The sequence below is a fragment of the Centroberyx affinis genome, unplaced genomic scaffold (assembly GCF_046629955.1).
Source record: "Centroberyx affinis isolate AG114_WGS23_722 - 3 ecotype Tasmania unplaced genomic scaffold, CSIRO-AGI_Caff_v1 ptg000910l_1, whole genome shotgun sequence".
In the NCBI taxonomy this organism is placed as follows: Eukaryota; Metazoa; Chordata; class Actinopteri; order Beryciformes; family Berycidae; genus Centroberyx; species Centroberyx affinis.
The window spans coordinates 57205-80518 of NW_027279494.1; the positions used below are offsets into that span (position 1 = coordinate 57205).

The 23314-nt window shown below is 44.0% G+C and overlaps 1 protein-coding gene across 2 annotated transcripts in view; it reads right to left on the reverse strand.

The window, feature by feature from the left end:
• LOC139645807 (ankyrin repeat domain-containing protein 13C) overlaps positions 1 to 22999 on the reverse strand; it is a 36672-nt gene extending 13673 nt beyond the window's left edge. Inside the window, exons 1-7 of one of the 2 annotated variants that reach the window (XM_071521649.1) lie at positions 22567 to 22999; positions 22357 to 22458; positions 20239 to 20280; positions 12553 to 12657; positions 6138 to 6223; positions 4145 to 4190; positions 1645 to 1711 (exon numbers count right to left, since the gene is read on the reverse strand). In XM_071521649.1, coding sequence (XP_071377750.1) covers positions 1645 to 1711; positions 4145 to 4190; positions 6138 to 6223; positions 12553 to 12657; positions 20239 to 20280; positions 22357 to 22458; positions 22567 to 22753 — 635 coding nt within the window. In that variant the 5' untranslated portion in view covers positions 22754 to 22999. Of the gene's footprint in view, positions 1 to 1644; positions 1712 to 4144; positions 4191 to 6137; positions 6224 to 12552; positions 12658 to 20238; positions 20281 to 22356 lie in introns of both variants that reach the window. The other variant, XM_071521648.1, reaches the window with a different exon arrangement.
• Positions 23000 to 23314: the final 315 nt, after the last annotated feature.

The following is a 23314-nucleotide window of genomic DNA, read 5'->3' on the forward strand; positions in this document are numbered from 1 at the left end:
GCTTCACCGATTTCACACTCTAGTTAACCAAACTAGGTTGTTGCAGGCGCTAAAGGCCATTAACACAGACAGAAGAGGGAAAAAAAAAAGCAGGGGGGTGGGAGGGGGAGTGTGCAGCACAGATAAACTACTATCTCTTAAAAGTTACAAGGTGCCTCAACAAAGATATTTTCTTAAGGTACAAAGCTTTTTACTGCGATAGCACTGTGGGCATTACTCCAGGGAAGCGGTCATAGGGCCGGGTGATATGCTTGAAATCATTATCACAATAAGCATAAGGCTTTCCTTCTACATCAATACACATCACAGTATGGCTCAAGTATGCAAAATCACATGTTGAATAATCAAACTGATGTTCATCCCATTGAACCGAATGGTAATGTTAGGGTATGATGTCAATCAAAACTGAAATTTTCAAATAATATTCCTTAAAATGTTTCATACCTCATTTTGTCAGAGTTATTAAATAAAATTTGCTTGTTATCATCAAATTAGACGACAGAACTGTGTGTCACAACTTCCCAAAATCACCTTATCATGATGAAATGATTCCACCGAAAGACAATAAACAATAATAAATTATCGCCCAGCCCTAAGTAGTTGTATGCAAGAGTAGCTGAACTAAGCTGGTTGTTGAAATTAGACTGACGTGACTCAACAGGACAGCATATCTATCTGTTGTCAATCTATAGTGGCTCAAACAAAGACAACCTTGTTTCAGGGCCAACAGGCTGAGGAATCCTTGGAATGTCTGTTATTGTGTTATGTTATTGTTCAAGCCTCAGGAGAGTTGGCTTCAAACGGTAAAAATGTATATATGATATTACGGTTACATGTCATATCAAAGGAATAATTCGCCCCCGAAATGAAAATTAATCAGAAATTCCACTGAAGTTTGCATGAAAACCAGACACAGCGAGTTTGCCCGCATAGGTCTGTCTCGGCCTTCTTCCAAACATTGTCCCATATAGTCTGGAGGAAGGCTCAGATGGCACTACTACTGTGTCTGTTTTCACTGACATGGGGGTGAATACTGAATTTTCATTTTGGGCTGAACTGCTCCTTTAAGCAGCCAAAAACCCCCATTAATAACTACTATAAAACACAGCTGGAAAAACAGCTCATGTGGTGGATCAGACCATTTTCTCAGGCGGCATCAGGTCACGCTCACATCTCCCTATCCATCTCACAACAAGACCAAAGAGATGATGCAATGATTCAGCTTTATCTTTACGAACCTGCAGATCCAGATTCTCTAAATAATGAGGAAGAGGTTATTTAGCCCAGACACCATGGTAGGAAAGACACCCGATCTGTACCCAAAGCTATCATTTAATACTGGTTCTACACACTGAAACTATATATGAATACTAAAAGATATTATTGGTATCATTGCTAACATTGGCTGTCTCCTTGTATATCTCTGACTAATTTATAGCCAGTGTCAGGAAAAGAGAAACATGTAGATTGATACGTTTCAAAACTGGAATGTAATTGAATTCTCATACTATTTAGATGCTTTTTATATGCACACAAGGCCGCAAATCACATATTTACAAGCCAGTCGTGGAACTACCTTTCCACGGGCTTTCAAACATCACTCATCTTTCTTGAAAAGCGTTAGATTTCGTTGACTTGACTTGCCTGATGTTGATGCCCTGCTTGTAGATCTTACACGCGTCTGAAGGCAGGATTCTGGAGAGCAAAGGCACTGCAACATGAAAAGAGGACATGTGAAAATGCAGCCTGAAAACGCCTAAATTTAGAAACTCCACTTAATAATGAAGATCACCATCCACTTCAAAGCTTCTATAGTGTATAGCCCTGTAGACTGCAGGGGCCATATAGCAGCAATAACTTCTAGTTCTGTGGCTAAATATTTAATAACTCTCACAACCCTCGCTGGGGTAAGTCATTGGGAAAAAAAAAACGGTTTCTTTACTTCTGTGCCAACATTGTACAAATCTCAAGACACAAAAAGAGGAATTCGAAAAAGTCCTAAATAATTCTGTCAAGGACTGCATCAAAGAACAAACTTCTGTTACAAATCCGAGCGGCTCTTCCCAGCCCAGCGCTGTGTAGCACATGTAGCCTAGTTAGGCCTGAAGGGGCGGGCCAGAAATCCCTCTGACGGCAGCACAGATCACTAGACTACGTGTTGGTTTAGACCCGATTCTTCTCCAAGCACAGAAATCATTTTGTAGGCCTCCCCGGCCTACAAATACAGTTTTCAGATCTCTATCCCTGCATCAAAGCCTTTAGATATTTTTTACAACATTTCCTATGCAAGAGGGAAGACTCGTCCTTCCTCACCGGGGTGGGGGATTAACCGCTGTTCGCTAATGCTGGTAAATCTCGACTGTCTACCAGACATTTGGCAGGTGACTGACTGCGGTTTAGAGGTCTCGTCTAAAAATACATTTGGCTGATAAAATAGCAAAAGTGGCTGGTGAACAGCCAAGGGAGATTTAGAAGTTGCCTTTCTGCCCTATTCCTCACCTCACTTATTTACCAGTCTGCAAGGCCTGGCCCCAACTATTCAACAAATGGGAAATTTGTTCGTTAGGTTGACATTCAAATCTAAATTTAGGACTCCAGAGTGATTCTTCTTGGCCTATACAGCTTCTTTGGTCATCTAACACAAGGCATTGAAGCTAGAGATGCAAACGCAAAAAGTGTGTGGTAATATTTAGAAATAACAGGCGATAAGACGTAGGTTCAGTGCCAAGTATGCGACCCCTGATCAATAATCTGTCATCTGTAAGTACTGGTGAAGAAAAATCTGTTTGTTCAATAAAACATTGTTTGAAAACTAAGTTACGTTGTCATTTCAGCTTTCCCATCAACATTAAAATAAAGGGAGATTGTAAATCATTCACGTGGGTTGGTAAAGTGTAAGTTTATCCGCACAACAGTGTACTGCTCCTAGATATTTATTCACTAAATAAATATCTGCGTCAGGTGTGTCTGTCACCTGCAACATTACCAATACAAAGTCTACACTCACTGGACGTATTTTTAACTGCAATAATTAACTTGCACTTCAGGCTTTGAGGATTTGGTAGCAATGCCTAGTTAAGAAACGTTTTGTTTTTTACATATTATTGTTTTGAACCAGTAAGGCCTGCTACTGAGAGCGACTATTCAAGTGTTCGTTCGTAGTATTCGAAGCTTGTAAAATGGCATTCGGGCCCCTCCACCATCATCTGCATTGTTCTATACTCCTCCTCTTCCTCTCTGTCTATCTCATGCCCATGCTCTCCATGACGATGCATAACCACACTCTACAGACACGTGTTTGTGTGTGAAAAGGGTGGGAAATAAGCAAAGTGCGTGCCCATTATATAACCTTCCCAAACACGTCAATAATTTACAAGAGACATTGTGCACACAGCGTTCAGTCCGGGCTCGAACTCTGAGGCCCGACACATGCTGCAACACTGAACGTATACTTGTAGCGTGCTTCTGTTTAGTCTGCTGTCACACAGTGTGTCTTGTCTGTATTACATGCAGAGTCCTGTATTGTGTAAATGTCTGAGAATGTGTCAGCAGCACCCATTAACCAAGGCAAATTCCATGTGCACCCAATGCGAATTGTGAAACAACTCTGGTTCTGATCTTTGCCTCAATAACTCATCTACTTCTAATGAAATGACCTGAGTGGACATATTTGAATTGGATATACTTAGGACGACAGGAATCATACAACATAGTAATCTGTCTCTGTGGGAATGCTGCATTTCCAAAGCTTTTTTGACAGAAGCATGCATGTCAGGAAGAACATCCACGTTGGAAGGCGGTAATGTCTATCCACAGCCACCAGGGGGAGCGCTCTTCAGCATGTAGCCACTGGCCACTCCCACAGTGCATCACCCTCAGGGCGCCAGGTAAACAACCTCTCACAACTGTTTCCTTATTAACCAGATGGCCTTCTGACACCGACAGCGCTCGTGGACTTTGACATATTCCGTCACATTTTCCTCTTCAACACACCCATGTATTGGTATTTCAGACTAAACTCCTTATCTAGGACACACAGGCCATTTTCCAGTGTGGATAATGTCTGTGAAACAGACAGTCTGGGAGTGTTTTCTGTCTGTCCACCTCTTGATTGTGGGATAGCAGAAGGGGAAAGCTGACTCACCCCAGCTTTGGAAGTCCCAGTGAAGCTCCAAGTAAAAGTCTCCAAGCTGCAAATGAAGAGAAAGAAAAGTAAATCGCAAGTAAAATTGTATAAATGAGAATAAGATGGAGAAAAGAAAAGAAGAAGACATGCAGAGCTCTAGATCATTAAAATGCTGAATAGTTGCTCATGTTAAAAGCTCTTTGGGAAACAGAAAATTATAATACTGACAACTGGCAATGCCTTGTATATGGAACAAAGAAAGAGAAACGGGTCATTCTACAAACAATAAAAAAGACAACTTTGTGAGGTGGAAAAAAAATAGTGTACCAAAGTGTTTCAGTCTATATGCCATTATCAGGGTAAACTAAGTGTGTGGACAGCCTGGTGGCAAGCAGCTTTTTTTTTTTATTTACTTAAAAAAAAAAGCATAGATAGCATTCATAAATTCATCTCATCATCATCGCTGGTCGTCTCAATCCCTCTTTCAGTGATGATGATGTAATGCTGGAAGAGCATCATGGCTTCTCAGATCTATATAATCCCTGAGAGATGATGATGATGATGATAATGCAGAGAAAAATCAATCTCTGACATCTCAGCTGCATCACCCAGGAAGGATCGCATCATTGTGTGTCTGAGCAGCGCGGGGCGGGCTGACCGTCGGGCCAGGACCGGTACAGAAGACTACATTCAGGACTAACACTGGCTGGGTATTTGCGTCCGGGCCCCTGGGCACTGGAAAAATGGTGGCATCTTTTCAGTGACCTCTTTAAAACACACAGGGTGTTACAGAATTTGTTCTTGCCTTTTTTATGTTATATTATTTTGTTTTATTTTTCTCTGGCACCTTTATTGTTCATCTTAAAGTGATTCTGATTATATACAAATACATTCATTGAACTTAGCATTATCCTCCACCAGTGTTGGGGTTGTTATATCCCCCCCAAGAAAAGTAATTAGTTACACTACTTGTTATATTACTTTTGCGTTACACCCTAAAGCGATTGCACTAGGCTTACTTGTGTTCATTGAGCCGATAAATACTGACCTTTCAGTGATTACTGAAATTGGAGCAGTAATGCCTCACTTTACTCCGTTACAGGAAAAAGTAATGTGATTACAGTAACGCATCTCTTGTTAACACGTTGCCCCCAACACTGTCCTCCACACAGTGTTTCTCCTTTTCCTCTCTGCCACTTGTTTCCTTGCTCCCTAACTCTCCTGGGGGAGGGGGGGAGGGGGGAAGTGGGGCTCAGCTGACCTGGCAGTGCTCTGTGCCAACGGCTCCAGATGATTACGCCTACAGTTTGGCCTCGATAACGTCATGCCAGCACTGGAAGGCACTCAGAACAGCCTGTCTGTCAGTCTGCAGGCGCTTAAATGTTTACTGTGTGTGTGTGTGTGATGTTCTGTGTGTGACGTCAGGCCAGACAGCCACAACAGCACCGGGGGGCTCCTTTTAGTGTTGAACACATGTCTGAGAGTTGGAGCAGCTGAACACTTTGTGTGTGTGTCTGTGTGTGTGTGCGTGTCCTGTTCACGACTGTCCCTCCCGGGTCTGCTTTGTTGTGATGACAGTAATTAGTGAATAAATGACTAACTTGACTGGCTCTGGGAGGGATGTTTATACTTGTGGGTCTGTGAAACTGTCTGTATCTGTGGATGTGCATTTGTACATCTGACCGTGTGTGTGTGTGTGTGTGTGTGTGTGTGTGTGTGTGTGTGTGTGTGTGTGTGTGCTTTCACTGCATGCAGCAGCAGCCACTGGGACAGCTTGCTAGAGTTCATTTGGAGAGGAGAGGAGAGGAGAGCAGGAGGAGAGGAGAGGAGAGGAGAGGAGAGGAGAGGAGAGGAGAGGAGAGGAGAGGAGAGGAGAGGAGAGGAGAGGAGAGGAGGAGAATGATAAGTGAGAAAAGCCTATGACTGGGGAAGAGAAGGGTGGCAATAGGATGACAGGGGCAGCAGCATTAGAGAGAACAGAGAGCAGACAGCAAAGTAGAGGACTGCGCACTTCTTTCAGGGCTTTCAGCAGCTTGGGCCTCTTGTCCTCCACACTCTCCCTGGACTGCTGCTTCAGCTTCCTCAGCAGCGCTGTGACTGAAGGACAGAGAGAAACAGAGAGAGGGAGAAAAAGAGACGCAGAGGTGAGATCAAAAGCATCAATGATGACTGGCTTTTTCTAAGTGCTGAAATGAAGAGGAGGGATTGTTACAACGTCTGAATGAGACTGCAGTGTGTGTGTGTGTGTGTGCTGCTAGAGTTATAATTAAGATTAGGTTTATGTTAGGGTAAGGTTAAGAAGGTTAAGGTAAGTTTAGGGTTAGGACTTGGGTTTTGAGTTAAATGAGAATACCAGTGTCATTGAGAGCTATAGTCCAATTACTACTGTCTTTGTCTAGTTTACATTTCCCTCATTCATTTTGCAATGCATGCCATATGCAATTACATTTTGTACTATTTACTCATTTTTACAGTGGCAAACCTGGCTTGAAAGTAACTGCTGTCCCGGCTAACAAAGACACCCTAAATAAAAAGGATGTGACAGTAAAGTTTGTAAGGCGGCATGTTTTGAGGGATTATTTCCTGGAGGAGACTTCCATTTCTTTTTGTGGGTGTCAGGCGACTGACAGTAAGCAGAGTGTAATGCAATGCGTGCTTTGACATGAAAACACTCAACTCAGCACGATGACATAACGACAGAACAGAAACTCTGACAAAACCAAATTAAGGCCCCATGTTTACTGTGATGGATTGTCTAGCTCAGGCAATTTTCAAGTGTGCGGAAGTTGTATTTCATTCTGTACAAGGTCCTCACAAGTATAGGAATACAGACTATGCATGTGGTGTGTATGTATGTCATGACTGTAACAGCTGTAACAAAGCATCACACTACACAAATCACACCAACACTGAGATGTGTGCTGTAAACAAAGGAACAGAAAGTCCACACACAGTAACAGCAGCAGCTGGTTCAGAGATACGCTGACTCCCTGCAGCCAGATAGGACACTCCCGGCTGCATCGGGCCAATCCCAGCGCACCGCCTGCAGGGATCAAAATGCTCCAGGAAGTTCAAAGGGATCGAGTCCGGGAGATGAACATATAAAGTTGCCCGCTAATGAGGTGCGCCTTTAAGCTCCTTAATGACCTGGGGGAGCCACATACTCACAGGAGACTTTTAACCACGACGGTCCAGATTAACAAGCTTTCACAGCGATTTAGCCCATTGGCTGGCTGCGTGCGAGAGGCTTGCTTGTTTTTATAGGAGTAACAAGGCTAAAGAAAAAAAAAAAAAGGGAGCCACACCCAAGCGTTTATTTAAGCTTTAGGGGTGTTTATGAGGGAGTGGGGGCATCAGTTGCTCAGTAGAGCTAATTGTGCTGCTTTGAGGGAGCCGGGGAGGATTAAATGACAACATTCTGTGCCAATTATAGACTAATGGAAACAGAGGCAAAAAAAAAAAAAAAAATGTTCAGCTTGTGACAACCCAGATCATCCTACACTTCAAGTGAAGGCAGATAATGGGACTAAAAGGAATAGTGGATATATGCCTCAGTCATTGCATGCAGGGAGCTCCTGTATGCACGTGTCGAGTTGACGTACACAAACATGTTGTTCATGTTGTCTAACTGGTGCGCCCCACCGGGCTCAGGGGAGCGCACAGGGGGCTGGGGACTCAGTGCTGACGCTAAAACTAGGCCAAATGAGAACACAGGCACACACACACACAAGCAGATACACCAATGCACACTGACGCGAACACGGGGCGAGGGTGTCTTTGTGGCCCGGCTGCCTAATGAGTGTGGACAGGCTCCGGATGGGGGCTCCTCCTGATCCTCGCCGCCTCTCAGCAGCGCAGGAAAGGGAGTACAAGCTCACCATCTGCCCACGGACCACCCAGCGAACACGGGCACAGAGGGACCACACACACCGTCTTCCACGCTAAACCAAGCCGACTCTCGCCACGTTGGCACAAAGTCGCCCCGATACTGATTAGGGCATTTTCCTGGCATTAATTAGGTGAGTGATCTCAGCAATTTCACCCCTACACACTAATGGACAGAGACAGAGTTAGGACAATGTTGTTCGAACAGTCTTTGTATCAGCACAAAGCCCAACCATTTAATAATCAGGTCTTGGCGTGACTGGACAACTGCTGCTGGCCAGTTTCAAAGAATTTGAGAATAGTCACAACAAAACTGTGTCAATATATTGACACAGGTAAGCTGCAGGGTCGCTGTTTGATAGAAGCTATGATTTGCTAACAGTAAGACAGGCAGGCCTCTCTGAATTTAGAGCCGGGCAATAATACAATACACAACATAATAATACAAGACAATAATCATTGTTCATCGTTTTTCAATAGAATACTGTTGTGAAATAATGATATTGAGTTACCCTGATAAACAATTCTATTGTCTATATTAATGATAAAAAGCAAATTTGATTTGACAAATTAGGGGGAACTGAAAATTTCAGTTTTATCATACTTTATAATACAATGCAGTTGAAAATGATGAACATCAATTTGATTAGTTAACATGTGATTTTGGATGTGTTAGCAGTATTGTTATATATCGATAAAGAAATAATTTCTCATGATTATAGTGATATTAGTTTTGCCTGTATTGACCATCCCTAGTGGCATTAAACCAGGCCTGTAATACAAGCGAAGGACAAATAGACTTTCAGAATAGAAAGGAATCCTCAAACAATGGTTGTTTACCTGCCAAAGTGGCTGGAAGAGTAGACAAACTGACTAGACAATGAAAATCTATTAGGGCTTGTCTAGCGGTGCTTGGTGATAATTTCCCACAGATCAGGTCCTGGGTCACCTGGCCTGACCCGGAACTTCTGAAGACAAATATAACGCTGCCATGTTTCCCCCGACTGAAGTCCAGACTTTGATAATTAACCATGGCCTTAAAAACAAGAAAGCTTCCTTTTGGATAAGTTCATAGCCACAGGGTTACAGTGTGCCGAAAACTATGCTAAACATCTAAATGAGAGTCATTTGGTGGCTTTGATATCATGAAAGGATAGGAAGCAACAAAAACATAAATTTTTTTAACACATTATCATGATGATTTAGATAGTAGGCAAATATTATCCCAACTGAGGCTAAGGCAAGGAGGAACGGAAGAGACAGTGGAGATCTTATGAGACAGACTAGGCCTTCTGAATATAGAGAAAAAAATATTAATTATGAGAAATTAGTGACAGTGCAAGTAAAGGCTTTTTCTTTTGACAGTTAGTTATAAAAAACCAAAAGCTAGTTATAAAAAACCAAAAGCAAAACCATATCTTCTTAGTTAAGGTCCATATGTTACGGTGCTTAGCTTTCACACCACTATTCAAAGTACTACCTGCTGAAATTCAGATTAGCTCAAGCTACGGTTTTCGGCAGCTAGCCTTGGGTCTACTCCCATACCTGACAGCCAAGCACCAAGCCCGTTACTGTCTGACACCCACATGGAAAAATAGTTCCCTGTCTAATAAACACCAACACGACTGTGACGGCCTTCAGATGAGCTCATGAAGCTGACAACACAGCTGTGTGAGGAGAAGGCAACTGAGGACAGAAATAGCTCTTCCTGAACAAAACACATGACAAAGTCTATTTCCAAGCCACATTTTGCCTCCTTGCTCAGATGTTCAGCCATCAGTGACAAAACTGAGTTGACAAATTATACGTCAAATTAGAACAAATAAGGGTTGACATCGAATTAGGAGGAATCAGAAGCACGGGCTAAGAATAACACAGCAACAACCCTGAGCTAAAGTTTTCAGCTAATCACACTCAACAGACTGTTTGTTTAATAAAGAACCACTTACACTAGACTGACAACACTCATTGAGAACTGCTGAAATCCAGACCTCTACTCCTACATAAATGTAATGCTAGCAGCTTTCAGTGCTTTTACTGGCCAGGACATTAGCATGCCAGCAAAGCAAACAAAGCTCCTAGGTCCCTACTTCCCTCACACACTCCTGACAAGCGCTGAGTCAGCTCATATTGCAGAACTGCTAGGCAGTGCTTTGCTAGGCTAACCCTATAAAAGGACTCAACGTTTATTGCGCTGAACAGGGAAAACAGCCACAGTTGCCCTCACCCCTCTCCTCTCATGCCATAATGGCAGCCAGGTAAAACTATATAAGGCCAGGCCAAGTCCAATCGTTTTACAATGTGCAGGATCAGCTGTTTCCGAGTGAAATGCTGGGAAACAGGGTGATTCACTGTAGCTGTGGTAATAGAGGTAATTTGGAGATTCAAAGAAGAACTAAAAGCAGGCGAACAGAGTTCTGAACAAAGAGAGCTAGAGCTTTCCAGCCAAGAAAAAGCAAGTTGCATCACTCAAAATACACGTCTTGTGACTACATTGCATTCTGGTCTACTGAGGCTACTGTCAGTGGATAAACTGGTATCTCTGCCTCTTCTGTGATGGATTTCTCCCTGTATGATTGTTGTCGGTGCCCGTCGGTGCAAAGAAGCCCTTGCTCTTGTATTATGAGGGACTGACACCAAAACCTGACGTTTACCAATTTTCAGAGTTTTTACACTATTAAATCCCATTGCAACTCCGCTGGAAATATCTAGATTTGATGTCATGTCATCTACACTTGACGAGTCATCCACGGAAATAAGAAAAATACACCTTCAAACAACAAAATGCAAGGTACATCAACAATAGCTTATGTGTTTTTTTTCCTTTAACATGTTAAGAGTGTTGACTGCACTGTGTTTATACAACATCGATTTGCTATATTGCTATATTTCTGTGCTGTATCCCATTACCATTTGCTGCTGCACTGACCCAACTTCCTATCATTAAAGTTTAATGTTATCTGCTGAAATAAGAGCAAAACTGAATTTTTCCAGATAATTCCTCTTGGTGAGGGATCAAAAGTGCGGTCGGAGTTCAACAAGTTTGCGGTAAAAAGTGGGACTTCTACAATGGCTACATCTGAAGCTTCTTGGTTTTGACCCAGCGGGTGCAGAGGAGGGGCAAACCTCTCATCTGGCCTCTCCAGAAAAATCAAAGCCGGCCCAGGGAGGAGTAGGAGGCGGCCAGGGGTTTTTAGGATCTGAGACCCAGTGTTCCTCGAGTGTGAGAATGGCCAGTCAGCTGAAAACGGGTGATGCTGCCAGGACTCCTACCGCTGCTGTGGCCCACACAAGTTCACAAGGCCAGAACACAGTGAACCTGAGAAGAAAAGCGGCTTTGATACATGCTTGAGGCATTCCCCCGTTAATCCGGTATTCATTAGGTCATTCAATAATTACTTTGATATAGCCGATTTAAACTAACCACCTGCTGACTGACACCCATTTTGTGTGTTTCAATGTCTCTTCTTGTGGAAAATAAGATGCAAAACAGAGGGAGCACAGCAGCTGTCTAGTTTGGGAGGGTCAGGGTTCGGTCCCAGGCTGCGGGACCCCTGTGACGCTCCCTATGAAGCTCAACCACGTAGGACAACAAAACCTGTTTTCATGCCTCCCTGTTCCCATGACCAGCATGTCAAGAGCTTTAGAAAGACTGGGCAAAATGCACGTTTCCATGTAAAAATATGCCAGAGAGTGTCAAAACACTTTGCACTTTACTCAAAAGTCTAACACAAAGATTCGAAAGAGGGAAGGGGGGTGTTACGACTGATAAGATGGAAAGGAAGAGTTCATTTCCAAAGCACTATAAATCAATTTTTGGAAAAACTCATTACCAGAGGTTCATCATTCAATATGTCTAAAACAGGAGTGCCACGCTGCAAAAGTGTTCGCAATTTGTCAGCCAAGGACTCCATCCATTACCTACCATCCCGCAAAAACTACCAAGATTGGCTTTAATTTTGTGTCATTGATCATTTTATAAAGGGTGACGTCACTAGTCATGGTGGACATGTCATTTTGGAATGAAACTCCTCTCTTTTTAAAAACATAATACATTCCAGGGGCTGTTTAATCACAGTTTAAGCTGGGCTGTGACTGTGGGTGGAAAATGGGCAAGAGAGGGGCCTGACAGGAACCAGCCTATGAGGAGAGAGAGGAACATCTAATGAATTGCCTTTCATCAGAGTACAAAAGCCAGAGAGCCTTGAGGAATGTCCCCTCTCTCTCTCTCTCTCGGGGACAAAGGGGGGCAGCTCTGCTTCACGGCCACACTGGGAGGCAATGACGTGGAGGAATGTGCAGAGGCATTTGTTGATTTGCATCTGTTGATCTGTCTGTTTTATCCCCTCCCTTCGCCGTTTTCACACAAGCAGTGCATCAAGCTGCCTGTGAAAGCTAAACTGCCCCCTTGAAACCAATTCAAGCTAGATTGTTTTCGATAAGTGAGCTGGCCGAGAATCATCGTCTAAGTCTGAGGAAGTGGCAGGGGCGGGGTTTCCACGCCCTGCGCTCTCAGTGCATCGTCAGTCACGGATGCTTACTCATCTGTCGGTCTCCGTAGCTAATGGCCTCGGCGAGGGGACTCCATCCCTGAGCGTTCTTCACCTTCACCGGTGCATTGTGGGCCAGCAGCAGATGGGCGCACTCTGTGAGAAAGACAGACAGACAGAGAGACAGATGATAACGTAAATGATAATGATAAGTTTACCTGCGCAGCGCTTTTCTAAAAAAAAGTTTACAAAGCGCTTCACAATCAAGATGAACAAAGGACACAGAAACGTGGTTACACAAGAAAAGGACAGCCGCAAAAACAAAGATACAGCAGTGGCAGGGGAAGCATCATTACATAAAAACATGGCTGTAGCAATGGGAGGGCATCCCAAAGAGTAGGCGCTCTGATGGCGAACACCAAGTCTCCTTTAGTCCTAAGTCTAGATTTAGGAATGACCAGAAGGCCGCTGCTCAGGGATCTACGGCTGCGCTCAGACTCATAAGGGGTTAACAGGTCAGAGATTTAACTGGGTTCAAACCTATCTGTGTGTTAAAAATGATCAGCAAAGTCTCAACGGTGGCTCTGAAGCTAATTGGTAACCAGTGAAGTGATACCAGAATTGGGTGATTTTTTCTGTCTCTTAGCACCAGTTAAAATCCTGCCTGCTGCATTCTGCACCAGCGGGAGGCAGTGGAGACACTTTTGATTAAGGCATGAATAACAAGAGTTGCAGCAGTTTAGGTGAGAGGAAATAAAAGTACAAATGACTTTTTTCTAGTTTGCGGAGCGATAAATGCGGCTTAATTGTGGAGATAGTTCTTAACTGAAAAAAACAAGACTGCACGACTCTTCAAAGCTTGGGCCGGCATCCTAGGATTCTGGCAACTAGACCGGCTAGAGACAGAAAGAGAGACAGATAAACAGGTGGATAGACAGAGAGAGATAGTAATTCACTCAAATGGCCTTTATTAAAGGTCATTAAACAGAGCTAGGGAGTACAAAGATGAGGACAGCGCCAGTGTGGGCGAGTAGCCTAAGTTCTGATGTCTCGCCTAACGGACAATTCATCAATAGCTTATCTGATTTGCACCACATCCGCTAGTAAAGCCTGTGCGGATCTGCAATGACGACATAGGCAAAGCAAGGGAAAGCAGCAAGGAGGTAGTGAATGCACATCCAAAACACCGACCACAACACAAAAGGCGACAACATAGAACAAAGATAACTGCACTGCTTCTACATCACAAATGTACAGCCAGGCAACAGCAAACTAACCCCCAAAAATCTTTAAAAACAAAAGTGCTTCTGTGTTACTTTATTTACTATATCCTGGTGCCTCAGGGAAGTTGATACTGATGAGTAAACATCCCACATTTACCGTGAGCTACTTCCTGTCAGCTCTCCTGACGTTGCCATGGCGATACAAGCATTTAATTCAAACTCAGCAGCACCCCATCAAACAGACAAAAATGCCAGGGAAACTAATTTTAACTCCATGCCAACACTGTGCCCGTGTCATAACGAGCTCTAATTTTGTGTTCGACTTGCCTTCCCGAGGGAACACAACCAAAAATGAAACGTCTGTGGTGCCTCCTGGCTTCACTTCCATCTTCTCTGCTGTCCTGCTCAAACACTGTCACGTTTTGCTATAGATTTAATACATTTATTCCACTTATCCGACAACTTTGCAGTATATTCTGATGGTGCAGGCTACTAGCTTTAAATAGGTATGACAGAAGTTTTGCTGTAGCATTTGATCAATGATCTAAACTTAAGCCTGGCGTTATGGAGGGACAGACTGTGTGTAGGATTGAGATGAAAATAAAACTGTTAACCAAAGGGCCATATGGTCCCTACTACTATACGAGTTTGAGCAGCATACAATCTATACTGCTCTAAAAGGAAGGAAGGATTCTGAGGAATAAAATGTCAAAGATCACAACGTACGTCCCCTGGGATTCTGTGGAGTAACTGTCAGAAGTCTGCTTGCTATTCTGTCAGTGGGAAAACAGCCAGGGTCTTATCCCTTTTCTATGGGAAGATCAGCAGTGAGTGTGATACAGAATCCCTCCACTTTCTGGGCACCGTGTCAACAAACTACAGTGAGCCAAAATGGAGCTTGTTGTTCCAGCTCAGCTGTCAGTTTTGTCGTGACATCATTAATTAAAATGGTGGCTTCTGTACAACCCAGCGCAGGGCAGAAGCGGTCAAAGTCTGGTGCCAAACAGGCGGGTCAATATGCATTGACAGCGGTTCATATGCAAAGCATAGGCTAAGTGGAACCGCTAAACAGTCTGTTGTTGAGTGGATATCTAGGTCACTTAATGTGGCAGGAACTTGGGCCTTATCACTGCTGTCTGGCCAGGCGTTTCAAAGGACGACTCTGATCATTTAGGGCAACAAAAGCCACACGGTGCTCTTGTGTATTGTTGGACAATACTGTCTTTCTTTCATCGCAGGCCTTTGGACAAGCCCTATTTGTCGTCTGAACAAATTCAAAATGGTAATGGCTCTCATGTTCAGACTTGTTGCTCTGCCAAACATCAGTGGCAATGCTATTAAAAAACTGCCTCAAGTGATATGCTCACAGAACCTCAGGTTTCGGTGTCAAGAACTAGTGTTGTAAGATAAGATTTTAAAAAATAACCTATTGTCTATTGAAGAGAGGACATATCCAACCCTTAGTGACATTGTCCCATAGTCTAACATGCCACATCACCCACCTGATCTACATACCCACTATGTTTTATTAATGACGACCAGGCCAGGGTCTCATGCATTCTTTATGGAAAGAGGAATACATTTTGAAAGTCTTCCCAATTAAACATATTATACATTCAACAAAGAGCAGCATGGGTATCCCGAGAGTGTAATTACAAGCAAATAAAGAGAAATGCTTAAGTTGGGACGGCACCTAAAGCGGTTATATTCTACAGAAATTATCAGCACAACTCCAAAGCTGCAATGTACAGTTGGCTTCAAGGTGGGAGCATGGGAAGCATTGTTGCCGGTGGAAATAAACCTGAAAAAAAGACCCAAAAGCCCAGTGGGATTTCATTGTGTTCACACCAGGGGAGCAGCCAGTGTTCAAAGCCTTGGCCTATGCCGAGCCTGCATGCGCTTTCTGCTTTAATTTCTAGCTAATTTTACTTGAAGTGTTCTGCATGTTATGTGTCGAATATTGCCAATGGGCTGACCACTTCAGACAGAGTGGTTAATATTGGCCATAATGTATGCTTCAATGAAATATAAGTTGTGTTGGCACCAGACGAGGGTGGTTGCAGCTGTGTTGCAGCTCGCTAAAAAGCCTTGCATCTGCAGAAGAGAGAAAGCAAATGTCCGTGCATGTGAGCGCTGCATTAGCCCGCTGCGTGCCGGAGCGGCTGATAACAGAGGTTAACGTGGAGAAAACGCTGGCGGCTAAATGCACAAGCACTCCGTCTTGCATTAACCCAACCCTCTGACCTATATCTCACCCTGCTGAATCCAGTGATTGTGTAAAAATAATGACAACATTCAGCAAATATACATTACATAACCATATACTGAACAGACACGACATGTTTCCTATGATTCAAAGCTGCTAGCTTCAGGTCTGGGCTTGGCGTTCCAGGGAAAAGGAGTTTTCCATACTTTAAAATATATCTCAAAAATTGCATGAGCAGGGTTCCAGTGTTTAGGATCTGCCCCGCTTGACTTAAATGAAAGGCTTTCTCCTGAAGTGCAACTCAATTTGTAGGCCAAGGATTTTGAAACTGAAACTCCTCACCCTCTAGAGAAATGACTGCAGCCATCTGCAATTTGGGAACTACAATAGACAATTTCAGTATGTTTTCAATTGACTGTGCTGTAGGATCGAAACGTTGTCACTATTAAACTTTTGTGGCATGGAGCAAGTGTGCAGGCGTTACTCCTCCTTTCATTGACACAGTTTTCTGATAGCCTTGCACCTACGTGATGTGCGTATAATTACTCTCCTGTGCAGCCATACAGGCTACTACTGCTAGGTGAGAGCGACATTATCTAGGTAAAAAGCCATCCTAAAACTGATTCCCTATGAACTTTGACAGTTTGATCAATATCTGTGAACATAAACACTTCTGTCCCGAAGCCACAATCCAGAGCGCCAAGCCCCTAATCTTCAACATCATCAACAAACAAGAGACAAAGCTGCTCCACTGACAATGAAATGTAAACTGACTTTGGAGAATGTTTGTTTGAGCTTCAACATCCAGATGAACAGTTCATTGTAGTGGTAATATTTATGAAGCAGAAATCCTGAAATTATGAAAGCCTTCATCTCCATAAAAATCCAAGCATAAAAAAGAAATCTAGGTTGTCATTAACAGTTAGATCTTGTCATATTGTTTGAGCTTTGACATCAGGATGAACAATTCATTGCTTATGTGGATGGAACAATTCACTGTAGTGGTAGTCGTCATGAAGCAGAAAATCTGCCTACATCAAATATGTTGTCATTTACAGTTAGACACTATCATACTGTGTAATGGCTGTTGTGTGTGGACACCAGCAGAGCTAGCTGACTGTTTAGTGGCATCAGGGAATCTTTAAATAAACATCATCAAAAGAGTCGTGGCTTCCTGATTTCTAACTTGGGGACAACTCGCTCACATTCCTAAATCTAGACTGAGCGGTGCATGATCACAGGAGTGAGATGTAAATTATGATTTAGAATAGATTTCCCCTTTCAATAGCAGAGCAACTAAAACCGTTGTTAAGAGTTGGTGCTTTCCTTACAGGATCCCTGGCAAAAAAAACAAAAAACAAAACAACTGCTGGGCATTAACTTGAATCGAAAATAGCTGCCTCGACACATGAACATTTTGCCTATAACTCATTAGCCATAGCCTGCTTTCCGTTTCAATCTGATCTGCAAGTCGTGAAAGTATTGATAAAACCCGAGTCCCCCGTGGGTCTGTGTGCTGATTGTATGTGCGGCAGCTGTGCGCGGCTCCTGACCGAGCCAAACGCCAATCTGACAGGGGAGAGAGGGAGGGAGAGAGAGAGGGAGAGAGCAGGATGGAGGAATGGTGCGCTAATCTAATGCCCTCACGCTACACTACGTGCATCGGCTGCAGATGGGACACTTGTCAAGAGGCTCCGTAGGCTGTGAAGTCCCCCCGCCCCCCCACCCCCCCGTTTCAACAGAGGCTGAGCACATCCACAAAATGGCTTTCTCGATCCTAAAACTGCTCTTTTTTTAGTGACGACCTGATAAAATACACTTTGTGCGTCGTTGCACTGGAAATGTACGCTGACTCTGCCTGGCTGGCACACGCCGGCTTATCTTTGTGGCCAAGTAAGCACTGCAACAGATGTCACGACCGGCGGCCGCGAGGAAAACGCGCTCATTTTCTATCCTTTGGAGGGGAACGCAACAGAACACAGGCTTCGTCTCATGCCTTTGACAGTGGCGTCGCCCCAAAACTGAGTGTGAAATATTTACTGTGCTGGTATTGCCTGCAAGATCCAAATTTCCACAGATTGCATTCAGTCCCTGATGGAAACAAAGTGTCACATACAGCACTCCTCCAGAAAAAGCATTCATTACAAAAGGAAAAATCCACCCTTGGCTACTGTTAGATATCATCAATCTGTGATGTTCAGTGCATTGCAGGAGTTATTTTGTGGTGAAGAATTGTTTGCTTTTTTGTTGCGCCCACTTTCCCTCAACCTGCCTTGTGTACACTTCAGCTAGTGATTTCCCAGCAATACTTTCAAAAGAAAACCCTAGAGAAGGAGGTTCTCTACATGTAGGTGGAGAGAGTGACAGCAACAGTCCAGTGAGTTTTTACAGTCAACAAAGAAATGAGCATGGAGAGAGAACAATGCGGTGCCCAGTTGTTCACATTCTGCAAAAGCCATCAAAGAAGGCGTTGTAGTGCGTACACTACCAATGACAGATCCACCAAGATGGAAGCTGCAGCTGCATTGCATTCTGGTCTACTGATGCTACTGTCTCCCTACTGGAGAAATTGGTATTTGTGCCTCTTCTACAATGGATTTCTCCCTGTATGATTGTTGAATGTCGGTGCAAAATGGTGAGTCTAGAAACGGACACCAAAACCTGATGTTTATTGCTGATGTTTTAGATAGCAGAAAAATTGTTTTACTATCAAACTCCATTGTAGCTGTACTGCAAGTATCTTGACGTGACATCATATTTGGCCAGTTATCTGCAATAAGCAATAAGAAAAATACCCCACCAAACAACAAAAAGGACCAAGAAATGCAAGGTACATCGCTCAGTTGTTTTTAAACAGTGCTGTTTCAGGGTGGATTTTTCCTTTGAGAGACTAGCAGGAAAAACAGCAATCATCACATCACTGGCCAGCGACTCATCATCACAAACAGACTATTGACATGCACCACTGTAGTCTGGTGCACAACACACATACACACACACACACAAAGGGAGTGCCTCTTGTCCTTCCCATCCCAACAGAGCTGCCACACCCAGACTATGATCTCATGCTGTAGCCTTTAGCATGTCTGGCCAGTGCATCCCTGGAGGACGGGGCAGCCGCACCAGCTACAGCTAGGCTACCTCATTAGCACAATCAATGCCATAGCGTCCCATCCGCCACTAGGCTTCTATACTCCACTAACAGAGTTTGTGATAGGCGGTGACAGGGCCTATACTCCGGCGACAACAATTGAATTTTGCGAATGTGGAATCAATTGAAACCCATGCTCCAATGACAGACACTAAACAAATGGGAATAGGCAGCACAAGTAACCCTACGCTCCAATCGTTCGCTGAGAGCCCTCTGCAAAAAAAAAAAAAGGGCATTAATTTTTCAATAGCATGTTCTGAGTCTCCTGGAGAAATTAAATGTAGGCATCAACTCACAAAAGGGCCGCTGCATTAATATTTTATGCGCAGGCATGCTTTCAGTTGAGCCGGTGTAACTCAACTGAAAACAGATTTGTGTACTAAAGGCTTCTACAGAGCCCTGAGAGGTCATAACATATTCATCTTATGCTCTAAACTGTTATTCCAGGGTCTGTTGTGTAAACTGTATCATGAGTATTAAACATGCCAAAAATCAGCATCATTTTTACTTGCAGTCACTTTTTTGTGATTAATTCATACCCTACTCAATAACTTCCACCTCATCATCAAGAGAGATTACAGCTGACAAAAACTGATAACACTATGCACTGAGCACACATTATGAAAGTTGAAAATGACCTCTCTTATCTCAACTAATTATCCTCTTTGCCATCTTCAATCTGTTACAGCGTTTGCCAACGGTGCCACATCAATCTCAGCGAGAGACTGGAGCCACTGAAAAGATCCTCTTTCTTGCAGTGTAATCATTATCTAATCCCCACTAATGGAGACACAGTCCGTTCTGACATAGACCACTGCTTATCTGGTGGCATTAGAGGGAAGGAAGTTTAAAAAAAAAAAAATAAAGGTTTCCTGTTCACTCGCATTTTTGACCAGGCAGAGATCCACAACCTCAACCTCTTTATACATGCATGAGCATCTTGCCTTCTGGGCTTTGTGTGCTGATCTGTGATAAACGTCTGGCGGTGTTTTGTCAGAAAAATATTACAGACAGAGACAGACAAATAAACTCAGACAGACAGACAGACAGAGACAAACAAAGGCAGGCAGACAATCAGAGAGAGACAGATGGAAAGGCAGAGAGAGATGGACAGAAAATGGCGAAAACACAGACACGCATCTGTAACCATTACCCACCTTTGTGGCCCATCATGACAGCGAGATGCAAGGGTGTGTTTCCTGCAGCGGGCAAAGAAAAAAAACACAGAGAGATTATAGGCTGTCTTTGTTACTCACAGTAAGAAACAAAAGTAATACCTGTGACAAGCGCTTTGTGTTTTGAGCTATCACACTCAGGGTGAAATTGCAGTTTAAATTGAGAGGCATAATCCACTAAATTGCAAGTGGTGTGAAAGGCATAGGCTTAGTGTGTGTGTGTGTGTGTGTGTGTGTGTGTGTGTGTGGCCTACTACCATGACAAATATTACACGCCTAAAAGGCAATTACCCTACTGCACTCCAAAACTCAGTTGCATTTAGCAGGAGGGGGCATGGCTTGTCGAGAGGCACAAATTAAACGCTGATAGGTTTAGACGCAACAGAAGGTGTGAGAAATCTTTTCTACAGAAGGGTCAGATGCTAAAGGTGCATTTGGGGGAAAATAACAAGTGTATCGGGTGTGTAACGCCACGTCTTTTCTTCCCAGGATGTGAAAAATGCCCCGTAAGCACCGGAGAATCCCTCAAGAAGAGGAAGCCAGAAAGAGCCAGATCAGCTCCACCAAGCTTCTCCTGCCTCAGACCTCCAGCTGGAGAGAGCGGGCAGCCGTCCAGAGCCGAGCCGGCCCGCGCTGCAGAAACCCTTATGTGGGTGAAAATTCAAGCTGGGGATTAGCCAGCCGTCCCGCTGGACACTGGGATAAAACTGCACACAGAGAGGGCATTGGCACAACAGAGGCCATTTCAGGCCACAAGGATGTGGAGTGTAGGCTTGAGGTTAGGAAGAAGGATGGGATTGTAGTTCAAGAGGCTGTCCCAAACCAGAATATCACAGGTTGAATCCCAGCCAGTGTGTGTGTGTGTGTGTGTGTGTGTCCTTCAACTGCCATTTGCCCTGCCCAAATATCCCTAAGGAAGACAATGAATCCCTCCCTGTGCTGCCACTTTAGCTCAGATGAAGAGCATCAGCTACTGTATATGCATAAACTTTACATTAGATATATCTGCTTAATACATGACTAATGTTGGGCAGATGGGAAGAACGACACTGCCTTATTTATTCTTCTAGACCTGCAAAGCGTAAGTCAATATATGACAACTACACATTCACACGGGAAACCAGGCGGACTCCCACTCCTGAATATTTACTATAAAAGGTCTTGTTCTCGTGGATCCGGTGAGCTCGGCGTCAGCCCTGCACTCGCTGAAAGGTGAACTGATAGGTGAGTAAACAAAAAAACGATGCCACTGGGCCATGCCGGCCGCCGTCAGGGTCGGAGAAACTCTTGGAAAAAAAAAAAACATAAAAAAAATACAGGCTTGTGTTCCAAAAACAACACCGAGGCGGACGTCCCGACACCTGACTGCATCAAAGCCTTCGAACTGAGCTATAAGACGGACCGCATTCAAGGCATTCCATTCGCCACAGTCAGCAGAGGGTAGGCCTCGTCTTTTGTTTTCGGGGAGTGAGGTGGATCGGCTGCAGACGCCCCAGAGGAACAAACGCAAGCTTCTCCAAAGAACCAGGATCAGTCAGGGTGGTTTCTTTGGGGAAATTGTGGATGAGGACTTGGCTGGGCTTTTCGCCTTGGAGAAGAGGTGATGTAAGTCAGAGGCTCACAAAGTCTTTCATGCAAAGAAACCCCAACATACTGTAGACCCATGTTAGACCACAGACCCCCCATTTCATAAGATTTCATCCCAAGGAACCCTATGAGAAGAATTTTGTCTGATTGAGTAGTGGATTGCACTGGTGTCTGTGGGGAGGGGGCAGTGAAACTTATGATCAAAACAACCATCCTTGTACATTTTTCATTGTGTTAACCTATGGGGTGTTAAATCATAGTGAAGTTAGACTAGTCCTCATTTTGCCTGGGACCACTTGGAGACCCTCTCAAGGCCTCCTGGAGGTCTCCGGACCCCACTTTGGGAACCAGTGACCTAAGGTGTTGGCCCTCGCCTACCTGCACTTCTGCTGGAGACTGCTGGCCTATAAAAGTGAGCTTGTGCGCTCGCTGAAATGGGCGGACTGTGGTGGGTTTTGCTATAGAGATCCTGTCATTTACTGGGCTGCTGTGATGAGCAGCTAGTGGACTCACCATGGACATCTTTCTGGGCGATGTTCTGCGTCCGTATGAGCGAAGACAGGCGTCGGACATCTCCTTTAAACACACACTCGTGCACTGGGAAGTCTTGCCCGGTTCGGATGATGGGGTTTTTGTTGTTGTCATCGACGACATCGGCCGTTGACAGTGTGTTTGTGTTAGCATTTATCTGCGACTGCTGATTCTGGTGTTGCTGCTGTTGCTGTTGCTGCTGCGTGGATGGCGACTTGATTAACTTGTGATTGCTGAAGATCTTACTCGCTCTGCTCTTGTTATTCGTCTTGGTTGCGGTGAACGTCCCGGTTGCCGCCTCCTCGTCCGGCTCCAGTAAATCCTCCTCCTTGCTCGGTTTGTGGTCCTTGCGCAGGGAGCGGATCTTCTCTCCGGTCATTTTCTAAACAGTTGACGGTGAAGCAGAGGGTGCCGTCGTCGACGATGACCCTCCGGGCGAACAGATGCGATTCGCCAGTGGTACTTCACGCAAAAACTGGAAATTGCACAACATGAAAACAACTAATCCTCCGCCGAACATACAAAAACAACACGTCAGTCGGAGACAAACGAGTAGCAGCTCCCGCTCGCCTGTTTTAAATGAATAGAAAACTGTTCGCTTTCCTCTTGTTGCCGAAACTGTCCCTAGTTGCTGCACAACACAAGCGACTCCAGCATCATTTGACTAGTACGGAAGATTCATCTGCCGTCTTCCGCCTCGCAGTATCGCGAGAGTTCGCAAAGGTTACAATCGGTCATGATCGCTGTAATACTCCTTTGATACAAAGTATCCAAACTCCTATGACACAATGTATTCAAACGTATAATACTAATAATGATAATAACAATAATAAAAAAATATATAATAATAATAATAATAACAACAACAACAATAATAATAATAATAATAATAATAATAATAAGTATTAATAATGTAAAATGATTATTTGTACAGGATGTG